Genomic DNA, 21,044 nt, shown 5'->3' with positions numbered 1-21,044 from the left:
CTGCTTGCCTCTCTGAGCCATATCTGTGTATTGGACAAATGCTTGTGTTTATTAGCCAAGTCAAAGTGGACCATCTGGTGATAAAAAGCTGATTATTCAGACGGAGATGCAGTGTTTTGACGATAATAGACCAAATGCTTCCATTGATTTTTTTCTGTGTCTGTTTGTATATGTGTGTGTGTGAGAGAGGGAAATAGAGTGTGTGTGTGTGTGTGTATGTGTGTGTGCAAGAGAAAGAGACACTTTGTGCTGCTGTGAGCTTTATTCTACACTGTAAAAGATCATTTCACCCCTTGGTCAAAATCATCTTTTTTTCCTTTGGGGTTTTGAACCAGCTGCAAATTCACTGTTGTTCATTAACGAGGCAGGGTCAATTCCCCAAACAATGTGTTTCATGTCACAATAAAAAGCAGTTTTTTATGTCTTGTAGCTGTAAAGCACTATTAAACAGATAAAACACGAGCAACGAGCATCAAGAGGATTATAAAATGGACAAACTCGCAGCAGTTTGTGCTGTTCCATCCCCTCCTGCTGAGACACCAGAGGCAGTCTGAGAGGAACTGACTCCCACTGCAGCTCCACACTGCCCCCTGCTGGGGATGACATACCAGGAGAGAAATAGGAACCACAGCAAAACTGGTGTCATTTTGCCCCCTTGCTGTCTTGTAAGTCATCACAGCAACAGCTACACAATGGTGGGAACCAGTCAAGCAGTTGGTGGGAAATATAACATTCTGTGGCATACATTTAACAACTAGGATCAAATCTGTAGATAACGTTTTAATTAATGCAGGATAAGTTGAGACAAAACAGATGGATAATGTTAGTCTATTTAAGGAGTGGGTGGGTGGACGAATTATTTGACATTGATGTACATTTGCGTTGATCCTCTCTATTTTGTAGTTTACAAGAGCTGTCCAATATTAAGAGGACGTGGTCAAAATTGTGTCATTTTCCAGTTATGACTTAGAACAATTACAATGTATTTGGACATTCACTTATAACGCATTGTATAAAACTCCTAAAATCCGTTTTTTAAGACATAAAAAGCAGATCGATTGCAAACTGAAGGAAGAAGCTTCATACAAAAATTTAATCTACGACTGTTTCCGATATGTGTCGAAAAGCCTTCGGTCAATTCCGGGTGCTGTTCGGTTCATTCCGTGCCTCAATCGGCCGTTCTCGAAGGCAACCCTGATATGATTTTCGTCCCTCTCCTTCTCCGTGTTGTTGTTCTCGGTGACGCGACGGAGGTGTAGCCTGACGCGGTCTCTTACGTGTCGGTCTGAATAAAAGTGGAGCTCCGAGGGCCCGGGAGTGACGAAGGGAGTCTGTATCGGTAAGAGGAAACTAGTGTCCGGGGAAAGATAGGATAGGCGCTCCCTGAATATGCTGAAGTCTGGTCGGGTTCGGCCCAGAGAGGAAACAAAGAGATCATGGCGCCTGGCTTATTGCAGGCAGTCTTTCAGATGAAGGGAGGGGAGGCTGCGGCTATTTGGGAAACAGAAAGGAACAGTCATATGGACAGGAGAGGGATGTTGCAGCTTGGACAGCTTTTCTGAGATGACATTTTACCAGCTAATGTGCATGTGATAAAATGATTTCCGAAGTGTTTGTGCACATATGCGCATTGTGGTCCTTGCGCAATTACCTGTAGCATGCAAGGCGGGCATCCACATTTTCGCACAGACATGGCTCTCAAATTATTGTTTGTCCAAAAAGTGTATGTGTGTGGCTGAATACCTCCAATTTACATCAATAAGTTACTTTTTGTTCATACAAACAGCCATCCCCTGCTTAAAAAAATAAGGTAAATGTAGGCTACTAGAAATTCTTAAAACATTGCGTTTCCCCCATCTAACCTCCTGCATAATTTGTCTGTATCCCCCCTAATTTCAGCGTGGTCTCCATCGACTGTTGTGTACAAGTAGTCATACACTACATTTTCTTGCCACATAAATTGTTGAATGAGACAATGTTGGAAGGTTTGAAGTGGGCGTCGTCGCTCCATGTGGCGTCCATGCAGCTCTCTCTCTCTTTCATGTCACTGAGCTCGTCTCTGAATTGACTTTTGAAAAACAGAGGGAGAAATCAGTAAGACCAATCACACCACGGATACACGCTACACACTATGTGAGCTCACTGTACAGTCACGCATAATCTGGTTTAGGAGATTAAAGGGCCACAGTGGAAAGGACCTTTCCTTTGCAAGGCAATTTTAGTTTTTTAACTCTGTTTATAAATTAACAGTTACACTTTAGTGACCTGTTATCTTGTGTGGCTCTTGGTTAGCAAAGAAAGAAATAAAACCTTTGGGGGCACAGTTGAACAGGTTCCTCTGCCTTTCGGGCCCTCCTCTAACAGGGTCTTTCCAGAAAGTCTGTGGTTGCTGCCTGTCAACAACAAGCCTGTAGCAGAGCACAGGGGCTGAGTAGCCAATGGTAAGGGGCAGGGGGGTCAATTCCTGGAAAATACTTGAGCAGGCGCTGTTGAAGGAGCACCAGCTTTTCAGTCTGTCTTTTTAATGAGGACTTGTTCAGCATGTTGAGCAGTTCACTGAGGGTTTTAGGAACAGGATATATTGAGTTACTTACTCACAAGACAATGTCTTGTCATTTTCCACGTCCTGTTTGATTTCGAATGAGTCGAATATGTAGGGTGAAGCTTAGCCAAATCTGTGTCTGTGAAAACAGCCCCGTTAATGTTCTTTGGCTGAACTGTGGCCGTAGACTACACAAACGCCAAGTTTCTGAATCAGTGGAAAGCAGCTTTTGTTCAATTTCTGAGCTTTTGCAAGGTTCTCAGAGAATGGAAAATGTCCTGCCCTGGCTAAGCTTTATTTGTCTCAATCTCTCTACTGCTAAACAAGATGCCCTCTGGGTAATAAAGAAACTGTCAGCTGTCCAGACACAAGCTGGCCTCAGAGAGTATAGTGAAACATTCCATCACAAGGAGACAAATGACTTCCCCAGGGTGTGTGCGTGCATGAGTACACATGCAAGCTAGAATAATGTGTATATTTTCAGTGTTACAAAATAATTGTTATCTTCAGTTCCCCCGCATCCATAGAGATGACACAGATAGGTTCTTATGTAATGCCTGCCACTGTTCTCACATGGGGTGTATCCACTGTAGATCCTGGTTGAGAACACATGGTCTTGTCTCCTAATATTGTCTTAGGGTTGTTTGAGAAGACTCTGGGCTCGCGCCTTTGCTAAACTCAAATGTCTGGAATGTGTAAGATATCTTGTTTCCATCGAGGAACGAGTGTTGGTGTTTGACTTGATGAACCAACTCAAACTGGGTCAACCGTAAAGCAGTATGTTTATTAATAGTGTGGGGAAGGAATGCTGTGGTCACGGTTATATATACACCGGTGTTCATTCACACCAGTGGGGCAGGGCGGTGATTCAAGATGTCTCATTAAAAGACGAAGCTAGCCGAGACAGACCCAAGTTACTTCCTTCTATATTCCTTCTGTGATGAACGCTATGCCAATGAAAGGTGGAGTCATGTTCTTGTCTGCTTCACCAGCTAAACCAATGACCATGGAGTCGGCAGCAGAGGCTCAGCAGGGGGTGGAGACTGCTGTGTCTGAGACTGGTCAGCAGATTGCCCAGACCCAGATTGCTACCCTGACACAGGTAGTGTACCTCTAGCACTCTGTACACTTGCTGACTGTTCACCAGGGCCTTAACCCTCCAATAGTGTCCCATCAGCCCAAGACTGAATACAGCCACTGGCCCTTCTTAAAGGATGGACTGATTTTCTGACTTACCAGCTGTCTTCCTGGCAGAGAGAGTCAGTGTGTGTGTGTGTGTGTGTGTGTGTGTGTGTGTGTGTGTGTGTGTGTGTGTGTGTGTGTGTGTGTGTGTGTGTGTGTGTTGGAGCCGTGAAGAGAATGTGCTGACTCCTCACCCCCTGACAACAGCTTTATGACTCACAGAGCTCTGTGCTGAGAGGGAGACCGCAGTTTGAACCGGGGGTGTTAGCAGGAATAGTAAGACATGAAAATAGTAACCTCCCCCAACCCTCTCCCAAGTAGGCTGGAACAGGCCAGCACCAGGCCAGCCACAGTAGTGTGACAGCAGGCCAAACCTGAGACATACACCAAGGTCTCATGCAGGCCATCATACACACAGTCCTCCGTTGACACCGAGGCCTTCACAAGAATGCATATCATGTCAACAATTTACTCAAACGCACATGCAAAATGTATTTTCATGGGTTGCAAGAGACTTGGTCCATACAGCTAACCCTGCAACATCATACAGCTATGCTACAGTAACCTGATGGAGCTAACAGATGGAGATGTTTGTCTCCCTGGGCAGCAGGATTACTTGTCTGCCTTGCAGGTGTCCATGGCAGCCGGTCACGCCACATCCAGCGGTCCCACGGTAACGCTGGTGCAGCTGCCCAACGGACAAACGGTGCAGGTGCATGGGGTCATTCAGGCCGCCCAGCCCTCCGTCATCCAGTCACCCCAAGTGCAGACTGTCCAGGTGAGAACCCAACCTCTCAGTGCTCCATATACACAGGACCATAGTATCTGGTCAGAATAGAGTGGAAATTCCAACTTGTGTGTGTGTGTGTGTGTCTGTGTGTGTGTCTGTGTGTGTGTTTCAGATCTCCACCATTGCAGAGAGCGAGGACTCCCAGGAGTCAGTGGACAGTGTGACGGACTCTCAAAAACGCAGAGAGATTCTGTCACGACGCCCGTCATATAGGTACAGAGTTGTGTCCGTGTGAGCGTGAGCGTGTCCTGATTGTTAGCTGATGCTGCCGTGACCTCTGACCTTCACAGGAAGATCCTGAACGATCTCTCGTCAGATGCCCCGGGTGTGCCCAGAATTGAGGAGGAAAAGTCAGAGGAAGACACAGTTGCGCCTTCCATCACCACGGTTACTATGCCCACGCCCATCTATCAGACCAGCAGTGGCCAATACAGTATGTCACTTTTGACCCCACTCAGTTACACCACTACAGTCTTAACACTTCTCCATGTCAGATGTATCCTTAGCTTCCATTAGCTGAACTGATGACCCACTCTGTCTCATCAGTCGCCATCACCCAGGGCGGGGCTATCCAGCTGGCCAATAACGGTACAGACGGGGTCCAAGGGCTCCAGACCCTGACCATGACCAACGCTGCAGGAGGCCAGACCGGCACCACCATCCTGCAGTACGCCCAGACCAGCGATGGACAGCAGATCCTGGTGCCCAGTAACCAAGTGGTGGTGCAAGGTCAGACGACAGACTTGTAGATATACAGTACCAATCAAAAGTTTGGACACATTTATGTGTCCAAACCTTTGACTGGTACTGTACATATACTCAAGGATAGCACAGTATTTACATATTGAAGCTAAGTAATAGTTCCAGCATTACGTATGTAGTTAGCCTGCAGTGGCACCTGGGTTTGTTATTGGGGTTAGAGAAAGAACAGTGACATGTGTTTGACGTGGACAGCTGCCTCAGGAGACATGCAGGCCTACCAGATCCGTGCGGCTCCCGCCAGCACCATCGCCCCCAGTGTGGTCATGGCCTCCTCCCCCACCCTGCCCAGCCAGGGGGGCACAGTGGAGGTCACCCGCAAGAGGGAAGTCCGTCTCATGAAGAACAGGTGGGAACATCAAGATGGCCGTCTTGCGTTCTTCACTCTGCTCCGCCGCGTCCCCTCTGAACCGTGTCCCTCTGCTTGTCTCGTCTGTGTTCCAGGGAGGCAGCTCGGGAGTGTCGCAGGAAGAAGAAGGAGTACGTCAAGTGTCTGGAGAACCGAGTGGCTGTTCTGGAGAACCAGAATAAAACCCTCATTGAGGAACTCAAAGCACTTAAAGACCTGTACTGTCATAAGACTGAGTAGGGACTCCAGTCCAACCGCTCCCGTCGTCATCTGCCTGCCTGTACAGAACTCTGCCATGTGCTGGCCTTCGGGCGTGAACACTACACGTTTTATACGTCTTTTAAATGCTGTAAACTGCCAACCATGGAGAATGGCTCGTGTACGTCGACCAGAATATGTGGCCAATGCCTAGTTATCTACAGAGTGGGTTGTGTCTTTTCGGAGAAGAAGATTAAAGAAGAATTTCTTTCTTTCTTATTTCTCCTCACCAAACATTGTTCAGTCAGTGGGATGTCCATCGGAAAGTCTTCTATGTTGTCTAACTTGTGACTGTATTAAAGAAGTGGACGATGGGACTCATGAGTGTCAACTCAAGATAGCGTCACAAGAGCACCTTGGTACTAAAAGGAGAAGGTCAGTGGGATTGTTTTAGACTACCTGGTACATCACTTACTCTTGTCAAGATCAAGATACTGTACGAGACAGACCTGTCTCCCATTTGAAGTGTCTTCAGTTTTGCCTCAGTCTTCAGTGTGATAGATTGTACAATATCATTGAGAGTAGAGAAGGAATGACATGATGTGTTTGTGATATGATCAACAAAAAAAGAAATACCATATTGTACTCTATATATTGATTTAGTTTATTTTCTTGTTTAAAGTAATAGTACATGGATATTATAGCATGTGTAGATCTTGCTATGACATCTATTGATTTGATAAGAAAAGTGTTATAATGTAAAAACGTATATATTTTTGCATTTGTTTTATATACTGTAAGGCAATACATTAACTAAACCTATTACTTTAATATCTACCAGTCCTTGGAATAATCTTGGCAGCTATTTAAAAAATGCCCGTTATAAAATACATGCTCTCCACTTGTTATTTTATTTTCCGAAATTACATTGTGTCTCTGTTGAAGCAGCAAGTGAACAGCAATCCTGTTGGGAGTTAATGCTACTCACATGATATACCAGTTCAATTACTGACTGCCGTGGTTTCATTTAGTTGTAAATGTCTGAGTAATAGATGTTCTGCAGACACCCGTGTTCTCTGTTATGGAGTCAGAGCCCTACAGTGGTTGTAAAAGCCTTCACAAGACAGGTACAAGGACTGGACAGGTTCTATATTGCTGAGGCCTTTAGGGGATATTTTACAACTTATTTTATGTTTTTCTGGGATTAAAAACAGAAAAGGCTGACGTTTATTTGTTCAGTATGAAATGAGACGGTGTACTAGACAGTCAATGAATTTGTCTGTCGGTTAAAACATGAATGCCACACTGCAGGGTTTCCCCAATAGCTCAATCAATAAGATGAACTTCTTAAAGTTACACACATGTATGACGACCCATATAATTTGCTAAGAAAGCATTACTTTACATACAGTTTCACTGCTTGCTTGGTTTATTATTTCACGGTAAAGAACTGTTTTAAATGTACAGCAGTCATGAATGAATGGGAGGGATATGTGTGATCAGACCAGTCCAAGGCATCCCACATTCAGCCAAGGTTTAGCTGTGGTTCAGTCTTTGCTGTAGCATTGAGCAGTGCTGTGGGAGGTTCGCCCTCCACGACCCCGCTCTAGCGTTACACACAGACGTTTTGACAAGTCATTTGTGCAGCTGAATTCAAGCATGACAAATTGCAGAGGTAATCTCTTTGCAGAGCTTTTTCGTGAGGAGATTATACCTTCTTGCTGAGAGGATGCAATTTGACACAGCACACCTTGAGCCCTGCCAGTTTCAGGGAAAGCTATTTTTCTTTGACAGAAGAAGTAGTAAATCTAAGCAGAGCATGTCAATGACCTGAACAGCTGTATATGGGCTGGATCAACCTCTGTCCCTCTGACACTCACAGATGTTGGCTATTAGCGAAGGTCATTGTGGTTGAAATGTTATTGTTCTCAGCTTGTTTATTCAGCTTTACTAGCAGAACTCAGTAAATCTATTCACCAATCGGTGTGGGTTGTGTACCATTGTGAGATAAATGTATACAATAAATATAAAACCTGGCTTCACCTCTTGCACGAAACGCTTAATTTGATGAAGCTGGTGTCAAAGCAAAGTCTAGACAAAGTTTTTCTAACTGTGATCTGTTTGTATATTGATACATTTTTCAAGTTTTTGTCTTTCAATACATTGTATACTATATGATAATACAATTTGGGGAAATATTTCAATGATGTAATAGAGTGTTGTGTGAATATACTGTATATACCTGTATTCCTGTTTGTTAGACATCATAACTAATCTATTTCTATGCCTCCTGTTTTGAAAGAACTGATTAAAAACCCACTTTTGTAAGCACGTATGGTTCAATTAATTATTTCCTAAATAATATATGTTGTAACGCAACATCCTTTCATGGACTTGGTGGGGTGATATACATTTGTATGGCTTATATGCCATACAAATGCAATACAATGGTGTACAGCTCTTCCTGGCACACTTAATTAATCATTTTTTCAGACTTGTGGGAAAGTTTTAGGAAGAAGCAATGTTGACTGTGTAAGGTAATCAGTGTGGTATGTCACACCAGTTTCAATCATCAAAATAAAATTACACTAATACTGATAGATTGAAAGAAGTGTAACAATATATTTTTCATGAATAATACAAAATGTGGGGATTTTCTTCATTGGTAAAATTACGATGTATCCAGATACTTATGATTTAAACAAAAACTGAGGCACTACTGAACTGAGTTTCTCCCAATGAAATTAATCATCAAGGAAAACGTCTTTTAAAGGCGGGACCTAGAAGAATGTGAGTTATGGATGCATTCATTGGTCAGGACGGGTCTCAATTGACAACCAATCATCCAATAGCTATTTGATATATTTTCTTTGTTTTGATTTCGCACCCAATAGTAATGAATGGAATTCCGAGATGGGTGGGTCCACCCTGAATGCCAGGTAGTGGAGGTGGTGTATCGGAACAGATGGCGGTGGTGGCGGGGAGCGGATTGCTGAATTGGCCGGTGGAGTGGAGGAGTTAACGTACGGTCTTGAGTTGGAGAGTTGGGATCAAAGATGAACTTTATGAAGACTTTACGCAACTGTCCAAGATGAAATGATTTGATGCTATTTCGCTTTGATTTTCTCACCGAGACAGCAGCTACGGTAGTCGAGGCTACCGAGGCCTCGGCATAAGTGGACGTGTGATCCCGACGGGAGTTAACCAAGGACCGGTGTGAATTCTACCTCGAACTATTGGAAACTTTGAGGAGATCAGTCAGTATTACTATCTGGAACGATTTCAGGGATTTAACGGTTAACTTGTTTTAACAGTAGTATCAAAGAAACAGATGGACATTAATAAAGTTAAAGGGACTAGGGACAAGGTTAGCTTAGCATAAATGCATTGCTGTTATAGACAACAGCTAGCTGACTGTGCTAGCGAGTGAGTTAGCTAGCTAACTACATTGCAAATGAATGTCAAATGAATTGGTAACCAGTTGATTTTTTCGGTTTTCGACATCTAACCAGTCAGCCAGCTATACGGATACAATTTACCGTTGTTTCACTCCATTCAGCTGGCTCTGTAAATAGGGCATACGCTAACCCTCATCGATCTGCTGCACAGTGGCAGCAATCTGGTTGGCTTCTACGACTGTTTCTTCGTGACCATACTGGGCTTGCACATCCTCAAATGGACAGGAATGTAATATCAACAGCTTGAATGGGTTGTTAGTTTTGCTCGATTTTGATTCAGAGACTCATGCAACCGTAGCATATGTGTATGTGGTTGTAACTACGGTTCGAAGGATAGCAAAGCAAGCCATAATTTGGGGGTTTGAAGGAATTGTGCACTAGTACTGAGGGCGTAAAATAGTATTTGGAGTATTCATTGATTGTGATGGGGAATACACTATCATGCTGCGTCTCTTCGGAAGGAAGCCCGAAGTTACCCAGGCAACCGGAGGGCCTTGAAGACTACAAAATCAGTACGGACGTAAGTGACGACACTGGCCCGTACTTGCAGCACATCAGCGACCGAGAGGTGCCCGATGGTAGGTAACGCGCATTACCATCCCGAATGATTACTGATACTCTTTATAATGTAAGATAAAGCATTCAATAGATGAAAATAAAATCAGTTGGCCCTCTAGCCTGCCTCACCTTTCCCCCCCCCCCAGCTTGACCAAATGCTAAGTATAAAGGTAGTGTGTGTATGAGAAGCAAGCTTCAATTTGGTTGTTTACAGCATTTTATTGCTGTTGATTTAGACCTTAGTGGTGTTTTTCTCACCCAACCCCCATTAGTAAACCTGTCCCTCACAACCCTTCTTGCTCCTGGAGCACCTCTGGGGTCCCAAAGCCCTCCTGGCCCAGCCAGCCCCCCTATTACTGCCAGCTGTATGGCTCTTATGGCTTCTCCCTGCCCCACAATATCATGGGTCAGGTTATTTACCCAGCCAGAGCAGAGCCCCAACCCTACCCTCCAACTCCTAGCTTGTCTCAATGGTATTGGTACCGCTTTGATCCCACTGATAAGGACATTCCATGGACCCACGCACAGCCCTCCCAGGCTTACCCCAGATGGTATTTAGGCTGGGCATGGGGATGGGGGTCTGGTTAGAGGAATGGTTGTGTGAGAGTCCTGAGCTATCCCTGGTATCCTGGGGATGTGATACTATAGAGCAGCTGCACTCTTTCTCTCGCTCTCTCTCTGGCTGTTTCCCTCTTATACACACACACACACACACACACACCTCTTGTTGATAGACTCTGTCCTTCTCACTCCTTGCAAGTATGCATCTTATCAAAGTAAATTTAAGCTCCACTAGGTATGAAATGCCTTGTGTTCACAAAAATGCATGTGATGGCTGTTTTTAGGCGCCGGTCTAGTGGAGCCATACAGACAGATTGGTTCTCATTCAGACAGGGAATTTAGTACCAGAGAGGCAGTCAGTAGAATGGGCCTGGTAAGCTTGGCTTGGCCTGGTTACTGTCCCCCACAGCAAGCGAACATCCAAAACCTTACCTTTCTGACATGGTGAAATCTTTTTTTATCATGGTCGTTGTTTTGCAGATCTGTAGTACCCCCTACTGTAATCACCCAAGACACCACAACCTCCCCTCAATTTTCTTTTAGCGTAGAGGGTGAAGCCTGGCCGCAGTGACTAAACCCACTCAGCTGCTGGTAGACTGACCCTGGCCCGGGCTGGGCCGGCCCTGGATTCTCTGGCTCTCAGACTGGAATTCCAAGCTCTGCCGGGGCTTTTCCACTGGGTGCAGAGAGGAATGCCTGTCTGACTGGCACCTCCACAGACCCCATCCCCTGTTACCAGGTGGTACCTGAAGCAGACAGGATACCATGCAGGGCATATTACACCCAGGGAACAGGCTGTGGGGATGGCGTGTCCTGCCAGGAATTCTTTGGGGAGATTACTGCTGGATGGATGGAGGCTGGTGGACGAGGGGAATCTGTTGTATCGCCATGCTTTGTGATGTAGCCTACGTCTTTGTATCTGGTTTTCATCCCAGCGTGTGTGTGGAGCTGATGTGGATTGGCTAAACTCACTCCTCGGTGTAAGTACAGACCACCCGCGCCAGAGAGAGTCGTTGGCCTAGCCGGTTAGCGGTCGCGCTTGCGGAGTCGGTGCGTGCGAGTCGGCGTTGAGGACAGGCCCACCTTGTGGTGTCATGCTCTCTGTCTCCGTTCCACGCACCGAAGCCTTACCCTTCTCTGAGAGCGCTCTTGTTAGTTTGCTCTCCAACTGGCGGGCATAGCTGGCACCCTCTCCACCCCACCCATGCCAGGGTGGGAGGGGCATGAGGAGTGAGGGTGCTCTGTTCTCCAATGATGAAACTTTCAAACAAAGGCCTGATTGTCGGCCTCTCCCTCACATGATCCCCAGACCAACCACCCCCACCCCCCCATCTGTGCTACCACTCTCAGGCTGATGGACCGTACTCCTCTTCTTCCTGCTCCTGTACAGGAAGTGTTATGACGGGGGGGGATGGACAATTGGGCGAGATCTCTTCCTATTAATATGAGAAGCTCCTCAGTGTGCGACTAACAAATGAGTCATTCATTCCTCATTTATTCCTGTTTGCTCAAGTCAGAGGCTCATGACATTGTCATGGTGATGATGCCCAGAAGGAAGGGTGTGTCAGGACTGTCATCTTCATGACTTAAGACAGTTCTAAAAATGCAGGACTATCGTTCACTGGATTGTATCTACCCCTGTAGCTGCTGTCAGAGGTGTGTGTGTGTGGTGTATTAGATGCAGACTTAAAGGGCTGTTTTCCCCTCTGAGCTCCAGTGAATACTCCAGAGCTGGATGGGGACCCGGGCTTTTGTCCCCTAGGAGGCGGGCTGTGGGCTTACTGTGTTTCCCTGTGCTTCACTGTGCTTTACTCTGCATGTTTCTGGGACTTACCCTAATACATTAACATTTAGTCATTTGTCTTATCCAGAGCGACTTACAGTAAGTACAGGGACATTCTCCCCGAGGCAAGTAGGGTGAAGTGCCTTGCCCAAGGACACAACGTCATTTGGCACAGCCAGGAATCGAACCAACAACCTTCTGATGAATAGCCCGACTCCCTAACCGCTCAGCCATCTGACCACCCTGATAGTGTTTGACCTTCTGATCTGTGTGTCTGTTTCAGAGCTGGCACTGGAGTCTAACCCGTCCGACCACGCCCGGGCCAGCACCATCTTCCTCAGCAAGTCTCAGACAGATGGTGAGTAATCACTCCTTCACACACCGAGGACATAGGTGCTGTGTACACACACATACACACACCTGCCTATCTGAGGGAGGCTACCTGCTAGATGTGGGTGTGACTCAACCTGCTCTGTGTGTTTTTAGTGCGAGACAAGAGGAAAAGCAACCACATCAATCACGTGAGCCATGTAAGTATCTAGATGAATAGCCTGTGTAGTGTTTGGCTTATGGGGCATAGTTGGCATGGCCCTTTGCTCTGGGAAAGATGTCTAAACAGAAATGACCACAACAAGAAACTCACACGCACTGTGCAAAGGAAAACCTGACTGAACAGCAGATGTGATTGGTCTGTTTTAATTGGATTGCAGAGATGCAGTCCTGCCAGGTCACAGCCACTGGTAGAGACCTACACACAGTTAAAGTGCCTAACTTCTAAAAATAGATGTTCTCTCTTTTTGGCAGGTCTCCCCTGGTCCCCTGTTGAAGAAGTACAGCTCCTGCTCCACCATTTTCATAGACGACAGTACGGTCAGCCAGCCCAATTTAAAAAGCACAATAAAATGGTGCGTATAGATCCAGCTCCTCAATCGTCATGCTCTCGAGAAAAGCAAACGTCAGTCTCTGTAAAGCCAGGATGATGATATTAAACAACTCATTCTTCCTTCTCTGCCTACAGTGTCACACTAGCAATATACTACCACATTAAAAACAGGTGCGTGGAAAAAGGAACTTGACAAGAAAAACAATTTCCATAAAAGAATTCCTCCGGTTGACACGCCACACATCCTTGTGGTGCTGTGTCAGGGCACTCCTCTGACGGGGGCTGTAACTCTCTCCTCTGTCTCCACCAGGGACTCAGACAGGACTCTGGACATTTTCGATGAGAAGATGCGCCCGTTATCGGTGAGTGGGCTGGGCCTCGTCCACTTGGGAGTGACGGAGCTGGGCTGTTAGTCATGACCTGGCTCTAAAGAGCCATGGCTGTGGTGTGCACACCTGAGAGATAGGGGACGCTGTCTGTGAAACGTCTACTTGCTGGGTGTTTTAAAGGGTTGTTTGTCCCCGACCGTTCCCGCAGAGAGAGCAGGTACCTGATGACTACTCACGGACGGATCCGGAACACAAACTCATCTACCGCTTCGTCCGGACGCTGTTCAGCGCCGCGCAGCTCACCGCCGAGTGTGCCATCGTCACGCTGGTGAGGAACTGACATTGCCGTAGTTACGGCCCGCGTTGTCCCCGTTAAGCATTGCATTAGCAGTCCACACTGAATGAATCGAAACAGTATTTACAGGAGCAAATGTAGATTGTGTCCCTCGAGCAAGTAGTTCCAGAAGGTGTTTCCTTTTTTTAAATGCAACTTCTGACCACTAGAGAGCAGCAAAGTAACACTAATCTGAACACGGCTAGGCTCGTGACACGAACCATGACATAAGCCACGGCCCCTCCGCCACCCGAGATGATCACCGCCCGTCTTTCTGTGGGCTCCTTTGACCCCCTGACCTCTGGTCCAGGTGTACCTGGAGCGCCTGCTGACCTACGCTGAGATGGACATCTGTCCGGCTAACTGGAAGCGCATGGTGCTGGGGGCCATCCTGCTGGCCTCCAAGGTGTGGGACGACCAGGCCGTGTGGAACGTGGACTACTGCCAGATCCTCAAGGACATCACCGTAGAGGACATGTACGTGGACGTCGGACACAAACACACTACAAACGCACACACACTCATTAGGATTGGGATTGTTTTACCTCGGATTGAGATTTAGAACCAAGGTTTCATCTTGACGGGGAACTGTCGAGAGGTGCAGGATTTAAGAATTCCAATGTACCTGTACTCGTTGCAAATCCCAAATAAACGTCAAACTTGAAACGCAGGAAAGAGCCACTGACAAACGCACAGACTCATTTCCATGCCATATATTGGCGGATATTCTGCTCCTCTGTTGTGTGGTGTCATATATCCAGAGCGAAATAACTGGAAGCAGAGGGGGGCGGGCTGATGGAGAGGATGGAGAGAGGCTGAGGCGGAGCACGGGAAAATAACGTCTCCCAGCAATCAGCGCTGTGCTGCGGTCCGCTCTGGAAGCTCTCCATCAGCAGGTGGAGAGGCTGGCCTGGAATCTTATGTTACAGACCCCAGGGTTTATTTAGTGGGCAAGTGGGTTTTGCGTGTGTGGATGAGAGGGAGAGACTCTGTCTGTGTCGTGTGGGTTTGTTTGGTCCATATTGCTCTCTCTCTAACCCTCTCTCTGAGAGCCCTACGCTCTCAGGTCTATTTTCATCCGTCTATTGAAGTGCTCTTTGTGAGCTGGGCCAGGCTGGGAGGGGTGGGGTGGGGTAGAGGACTGGAGGAGGGGGGAGGGCTCGAGTGCTCTCATCGCTCACACATAATGGCCCCAGCTCTCGCCCGCTCCATTAGTTGCCCTGGGAGACCGCATCCCCCAGCCCAGCCCCCTCAACTTGCCCTCACCTCCGTGGTCTGAGGGCTCATCTCCTGGAGGCTGTATCCATGGAGATGAGGATGATGAGGTTTAGGTGAGGCTGTCTGGGGTCTGGACCAGCCGAGTCAGGATGCTCCCTCAGGGACAGGTGTGTCTGGGTTCTCCTATGGGATGGCTGTTCCAGTCAGAGTGAGTGGTCCTCCTGGCTGCCCGGGGGTTAGGAGAAAGGATTTCCTAGTCTCAGTCATTAGAGTCGTGCTCGTAGATTCCTGGGCTGGGCTCAGCTTGATTCTCAGCAGCAGACGGCATGGCCGGTCCAGACCTTTGTCAAAGGTCACAAACACCTAGCTATGTGTGTACATATACTTTTGTAACTTTATCTCTCTCTCTCACAGGAATGAGATGGAGAGACAGTTCCTGGAGCTGCTGCAGTTCAACATCAACGTCCCAGCCAGCGTTTACGCCAAGTATTACTTTGACCTGCGCTCTCTGGCCGACGACAACAACCTGAGCTTCCCTCTGGAGCCCCTGAACAATGAGCGTGCTCAGAAACTTGAGGTAAGGGGAGGACAGTTTGTTCCTTCCTAAAGACAGTTTGTTCATTCAATGTGTTTTATGTTTATATACAAACTCAGTTGGAGATGTCTCTCTGTCTGTCTCCAGGCCATCTCCAGGCTGTGTGAGGACAAGTACAAAGACCTGAGCAGGGCCTCCATGAGAAGATCCTTCAGTGCTGATAACCTGGTGGGCATCCGACGCTCCAACGCCGTGCTTTCATAGGTCCCCTGACAACCTCTGACACCGACGGCCACCCCAGAGCAGCTGACTCATCCTTCAGAACCCTATGGGCTGCAGCCTGCACCTTTGGCTATCATTGGCTGACGGTGATGGCTTGACGTGGGTCGGTTAAGTCAGTGGCACACACTGATCTGGAACCAGACTACAATAACCACACACCCCCCAGCTCCAACCCCTTTCTTCTTACCTCCAAACCCTCCCTCCATGGAAGAGACTGTTGGACAGCAAGTCCGCCCCTCGCCCTCCCTTACCGCCAGCCCCACCCCACACCCTGAGCAGAAGAACTAAACTACATAGAGATCAAATACTTGTTTTGTTTATTTTGTTGTTTTCTTGCTTACTATGTAGGCTACTAGCTGTGAAATTGTCTGTTTTTCAATTGAAATCCTTTACAGATGGGAGTATTTTAAATAAACACTAATCATGTAACAAACGTTTTTGTATTGTGAATTCACAAACGAAACAACACTGTTACAATTGGTCCACAGTTTAATTCTTTACCAGTCAAACTGCAATTTCATAAATAATATCTAAAATCTCAGTCATGAATTTGACACATTTTACGTTCTCCAGGAATTGAGTACAGAGTTGCATTCAAGACTCATCCATAGAATGATTCCCAAATCAGTTTATAAAAGTGTGGATGGAACAATCACACACACTCTCTCACACTACAAACATGCTATTAATCAGGAAAAGGGCTAATAAATTAAATATTGAGTTTCTGAATCATTTTGATATCATTCTAGAAGTCTGTGGTTTTAAAGAACATGGGCTTACTACCTGGAACACACAAGGGTGCTGGCACGACCACAGTAAGGAAGAGAAAGGCCAACATGGTTACAGTTTCAGGTCATGCTGGAGGATTCCACTAGCTCGTAAGATTGGCCTGTTCTCTGTTTTTTTGGTTACCATTTCAAATAGGCTTTCCCTTTCATACACCAATTACATGAAGACTGTTCTTAACAATTTCAACAATTGTAAAACGTCTATAAGAATGAAACCAGTTTGCTAAATGTTCTTCCTACTCTGCAGATAAATGTTGTAATGTACATCTTGGGACAGGTGGGTAGTTCAAGTACACACCACTAGGGGGCGGAAAGCACAACGGTACAGATGAGGGTACTTACACTTCACCATGATTCAGCTAGCCAGTCCTTACTGCAGCATACACATATATATACACATACACACACACACACACAATTTCATCACAGGGGACTAGCAAAGAACAGAATGTTTAGTTGCCACGGTCTTTTCCATCTTTGTATTTACACACCCACAGCTTTCCCAAGCTTCTTGGATAGAATCTTCCGCTGAAACCATACAAGATGTTCTATAGCACAAATAGACAGAACACAGGAATAAATACAGCTCTCCACAGTGCTGCAGACTGGAGTGCAGGGATGAGGTCTGCGTCGAGGATCAAACCAACCTTTTATCCCTGGTCGAGTTCCAGAAGGTCCGTCTGAGGGCCCACAAAACACCGAATGAACATCAGAGCTCCTGCACTCAGCCTCTTACAGCACTGTCTTTTCCAGCGGTCCTTCTCATGATATGAAACGTATGAGCTTGTTGGTGTCTGAGTGGAACAGCTGGCGGGCCAGCTTGGTTGATGATGTTCCTCCCGTCCACGACATGACAGCGCTCCCTCCAGTCCTCTGACTGGCTGTCCTCTGAACAGGCGTGTGAGGTCCCACTCCTCCATGACGCCTTTACGGTCCCAGGTGAGGTGGACGGCCCCTCGCACGGCAGGGGGTCTGGACACGCATGCTCTTATCACACAGCCATGTGTGTTACGACAACGACCCTCCACGGGGTGCGTTTATATGTGCGACGGAGGGGACGGTTTGTGGTAGGAGCCAGGGGGGAGAGAGACCCCAGGGTGGGCGGTCAGTGCTGTAGTCGGCTCGCTGTACATGGAGGCGGGTGCAGCGGCCTTGTGGGTCCAACAGGGGCAGCAGCGAGCAGTGAAGCGTCGCCACGACTCCAGGGTCTTCCCCGACCAGATCCACACCCCCGAGGTGATGCCCACTACCAGGCACATGAAGTACTTGAGCATAAACACAGCGTAGTCGGGGCCCAGGCCCAAACGCTGCCGCTCGGCCTGGCAGGAACAGGCCAGGGCCCGGTCCCAGCTCGGCCTGTAGTGCTGCTCGTACACCAGGCAGGCCAGCACGATAGTAGCCGGCACCGTGTAGAGCACCGTGAACAGGCCAATCCGGATCATCAGACGCTCCAGCTTGTCCGTCTTGGTCCCGCCCTGCTTGATGATGCTGCGGATGCGGAAGAGCGACACGAAGCCGGCTAGGAGGAAGAGGGAGCCGGTGAAGAGGTACACCACCAGGGGAGCCAGGACAAACCCCCGCAGGCTCTCCAGACTCTGGTTCCCCACGTAGCAGATCCCCGCCACGGGGTCCCCGTCCACGGAGCTGAGGGCCAGCACCACGATGGTCTTCACGCTGGGGATGAGCCACGCGGCCAGGTGGAAACACTGGGAGTAGCCCGCGATGGCCTCACTGCCCCACTTCATCCCCGCCGCCAGGAACCAGGTAAAGGAGAGCACCACCCACCAGATGGATGATGCCATGCCGAAGAAGTAGACAAGCAGGAAGACCAGGGTGCACAGGGCAGGGCCTGTGGTGTCATACAGGATGTGCTGCTGCTCGCCGCCAACGCCGCTAGCGCTGCTGCACGCCACGCGCTCGTGCCCCACCACCAGCCGGATGATGTAGCCCAGGGAGACGAAGAGGTAACAGGCAGCAAGGAATATGATTGGCCGCTCCGGGTACTTGAAGCGCTCCATGTCGATGAGGAAGGTGGCGACGGTGGTGAGGGTGGAGAAAAAGCATAGGACCGACCACAGCCCCACCCAGAAGGTGGTGAAGGCTCTCTCCTCCTGGGAGAAGTAAGGGTGGTGGCAGGGCTGGGCGCAGTTGGGTAAGGGGCCGGTGGACACCCGGTTATACAGCGGATGGGCCTCCCTCTTGATGGTCACCAGCGGGTCGCGACAGCGGCACTCCCGGTCACACTCTTGGGGGACCGGGGGTTTGGGGGCTGGGGGTCTGCGTCGGTGGGTGGTGCCCTTGGGGGTGGGCTTAGGGAAGGGTGGGGAGATGGTGGTCTCACTGCTGTTCTGGTCCATACACAGGGTCTCATCCCCCAGCATTGGCAGCTGCTCACAGCTCATCCTCTCTGGCCACTCGAAGCCATACTGGCTCATGAGGGGCGAGCAGCCTCGCTTGGCTCGCTCACACACAGACCTGCACGGAGGCAGGGGTTTTTTGTAGTCAGCCAGGCAGATGGGGGTGTACATACTGCACAGGAAGAAGAGGAGGTCTGGGGAGCAGCGGATCCTCACTAGCGGCCAGAACTGGTGCACCTCCAGGCCCACCTCCTCCTGGGTGTCATGGTTGAACTGGTTGGGCATGTATGTGAAGTTATAGCCGATGCCTTTACACATGGGCACCGTAATGGGCTCGCACACAATGTCCTTAGAGGCGCCTTGCGCGAGTAGGGGCTGCTGGGAGAGGAGCAGTACCAGCAGCCAACGGACGACACCACACAGCGGGGGCTTAACCGTGGTCGCCATGGGACGAGGTGGGAGCGGGAATGAGAGGTGGGAGCTAATTCCGTTGAAAGTACAGGTAGTAAAAAAAAAAGACAGGAATTGCAATGTGTAGACTTGAGTATTTTCTCAGCTCAGTCCCTTCTTTAATTTATGACTGCATCTCGGAAATATGAAATCCCAAAAGGAAAAGGTAATTGCTCCAGCAGCATGTCCACGGTCCTCTGTTCTATAAATCACGGGCAAGCTCCATTCCAGACCGAAGGCGCATTTTGTTCCAAAAGCACAAGCACCTTACCAATGAAGCATAAATACAGCATAGGACCAGTTAACCAACTAAATTCAGTTTAGTTAAAATAATAGTTGGATTAAAGGTCACCAACGTCTCCAAATGAGTGGACTGTCGATCAGAGTTGAAGTGTAAATCATTGACCCAGTCTTGAAAATGTATAGAGAAGAAAGTTAATTTCCCTCTTTGGAGTTTTGGTCACGATCCAATTAATTTAACAACTCTGTAACATTTTACTGACAATTTCCTCTTCCAACAGTTATTCCGCATGACAGATTGTATTGCCTGTGAAGCGTTAATGAGACGAGTAAAGAAAATACGTTTAACATGGTCATACAACTGCTAAATACAATTGTGTTACTGTCCCATAGAAAAGCGTAAAGCGTCCGTCTGAGGTTGATTTGAAGCCCAGGTGAATTCCCAAGAAAATAGAATCCACTTGCTGTATCCTTTCTCCGGGAGCCCAATATAGGTTGGCCGTCGTAGAGTTTAAACAGGTCTTAATGAATTTTCTTCTCTCTTCTGTCTCCAAAGTTTAAGCAACTTTTGCGTTATTATCTTGAATAAGGTGTAACGCAGAGGTGCTTTCAAACAGCGAATCCCAGCACTTGTTTTCGAAATTTGCCTCTTCTGATATTAGTAGGTATCGCTGTGTCGTGTTTCATATCTCACCGCTCACCAACCGAAATAATTTATTCCCCTGCCAAAGTGGAAGAGACCCCTCCCGCTACAACACGCACAGCACGCCCACCTCATCCAAACGCCAACCCCTAGCGCATTCAAAACCATTGACCACGGCCTGTTCGGATGGTATCCTACTCGCACTTTGACGCCACGCCTCCTGTACCTTCTCAACCAATCATGCCGAGATGAGGGCTATCTACCAAATGCGTTCATTTATGGATTATCTTGATGTACCGGATGCCCGAGGACAGGTGGCTTTTTGAGACAAAACGTTGCACCTGCGCTCTTTAATGTCAAGTTACAAAGTAATACGTAACGTCTATTTTAGAAATATTCCATAGATGTCATATTAGACCTGCATTTTTTGTATAAATAATATGTACGTCATAGTTACAACATGAATGAACTTTTGACCCATGGTAGGCCAGGAAAATCTTAGTGTAATACAGGATATGACACAATACATGGATGCAGACGGCACGCGGAGCAGGATGTATGGACAAGTCAGAGGCAACAAAGCAGACAGCGTGTACTAACAAATGAAGGGTGGGAAGTGTCCTGGCAACAGACAGGACAATGAGAATGCACACACATTTTTTTACATTGTTTCATCACCAGCCTGTGTTTGTGTGTGCGTGTGTGTGTGTGTGTGTGTGTGTGAGACCTGAGCAGAATTTTCAACATTCAGGGCCTAACCAACCTAACCTGCAAACAATAAACAACACCAGTTGTTCATAAACCT

The 21,044-nt window shown here is 47.7% G+C and overlaps 3 protein-coding genes across 5 annotated transcripts; 2 read left to right on the top strand and 1 right to left on the bottom strand.

The window, feature by feature from the left end:
* The first annotated feature begins 1,189 nt into the window (after window positions 1-1,189).
* Window positions 1,190-8,151, top strand: creb1b (cAMP responsive element binding protein 1b). 2 transcript variants are annotated; one of them, XM_047047359.1, is made up of 8 exons: window positions 1,190-1,339; window positions 3,535-3,644; window positions 4,356-4,502; window positions 4,627-4,727; window positions 4,805-4,947; window positions 5,061-5,243; window positions 5,469-5,622; window positions 5,718-8,151. In XM_047047359.1, the coding sequence occupies exons 2-8, from the start codon at window positions 3,543-3,545 to the stop codon at window positions 5,860-5,862; spliced, it is 975 nt and encodes a 324-aa protein (XP_046903315.1). In that variant the 5' UTR covers window positions 1,190-1,339; window positions 3,535-3,542; the 3' UTR covers window positions 5,863-8,151. The 2 variants fall into 2 exon arrangements, with proteins under 2 accessions (XP_046903315.1, XP_046903313.1); XM_047047357.1 differs by having other exon boundaries at window positions 1,192-1,339; window positions 4,335-4,502.
* Window positions 8,152-8,753: 602 nt separating this feature from the next.
* ccnyl1 (cyclin Y-like 1) lies at window positions 8,754-16,190 on the top strand. The gene is made up of 10 exons (XM_047046622.1): window positions 8,754-9,856; window positions 12,464-12,538; window positions 12,667-12,710; window positions 12,985-13,085; window positions 13,199-13,234; window positions 13,374-13,425; window positions 13,601-13,720; window positions 14,037-14,203; window positions 15,359-15,521; window positions 15,627-16,190. Exons 1-10 carry the CDS (start codon window positions 9,703-9,705, stop codon window positions 15,741-15,743), a joined length of 1,029 nt encoding a protein of 342 aa, XP_046902578.1. The 5' UTR covers window positions 8,754-9,702; the 3' UTR covers window positions 15,744-16,190.
* Window positions 16,191-16,229: 39 nt separating this feature from the next.
* fzd5 (frizzled class receptor 5) lies at window positions 16,230-20,386 on the bottom strand. Of its 2 annotated transcripts, none has more exons than XM_047046620.1 (2): window positions 17,636-20,386; window positions 16,230-17,247 (listed from the first exon to the last, which is right to left on the bottom strand). In XM_047046620.1, exons 1-2 carry the CDS (start codon window positions 19,351-19,353, stop codon window positions 17,187-17,189), a joined length of 1,779 nt encoding a protein of 592 aa, XP_046902576.1. In that variant the 5' UTR covers window positions 19,354-20,386; the 3' UTR covers window positions 16,230-17,186. The 2 variants fall into 2 exon arrangements, with proteins under 2 accessions (XP_046902576.1, XP_046902577.1); XM_047046621.1 differs by having other exon boundaries at window positions 16,230-17,288; window positions 17,662-20,386.
* Between the last annotated feature and the right edge of the window lie 658 nt (window positions 20,387-21,044).

This window comes from Hypomesus transpacificus, chromosome 23 (genome assembly GCF_021917145.1).
Source record: "Hypomesus transpacificus isolate Combined female chromosome 23, fHypTra1, whole genome shotgun sequence".
Lineage (NCBI taxonomy): Eukaryota > Metazoa > Chordata > Actinopteri > Osmeriformes > Osmeridae > Hypomesus > Hypomesus transpacificus.
This window is presented reverse-complemented; position numbering and strand designations above follow the sequence as displayed.

What these genes read in the sequence shown, in the direction of transcription:
- creb1b (XM_047047357.1), top strand. Translation starts at nt 3,543, where the DNA reads ATGACCATGGAGTCGGCAGCAGAGGCTCAGCAGGGGGTGGAGACTGCT. An exon ending in CCCAAGTGCAGACTGTCCAG is followed by an intron (nt 4,503 to 4,626) that starts GTGAGAACCCAA and finishes TGTGTGTTTCAG; the next exon opens with ATCTCCACCATTGCAGAGAG. An exon ending in GTCCGTCTCATGAAGAACAG is followed by an intron (nt 5,623 to 5,717) that starts GTGGGAACATCA and finishes TCTGTGTTCCAG; the next exon opens with GGAGGCAGCTCGGGAGTGTC.
- ccnyl1 (XM_047046622.1), top strand. Translation starts at nt 9,703, where the DNA reads ATGGGGAATACACTATCATGCTGCGTCTCTTCGGAAGGAAGCCCGAAG. An exon ending in CAGCAAGTCTCAGACAGATG is followed by an intron (nt 12,539 to 12,666) that starts GTGAGTAATCAC and finishes GTGTGTTTTTAG; the next exon opens with TGCGAGACAAGAGGAAAAGC. An exon ending in AGCGTGCTCAGAAACTTGAG is followed by an intron (nt 15,522 to 15,626) that starts GTAAGGGGAGGA and finishes GTCTGTCTCCAG; the next exon opens with GCCATCTCCAGGCTGTGTGA.
- fzd5 (XM_047046620.1), bottom strand. Translation starts at nt 19,353, where the DNA reads ATGGCGACCACGGTTAAGCCCCCGCTGTGTGGTGTCGTCCGTTGGCTG. An exon ending in ACCGCCCACCCTGGGGTCTC is followed by an intron (nt 17,248 to 17,635) that starts TCTCCCCCCTGG and finishes ATGTTCATTCGG; the next exon opens with TGTTTTGTGGGCCCTCAGAC.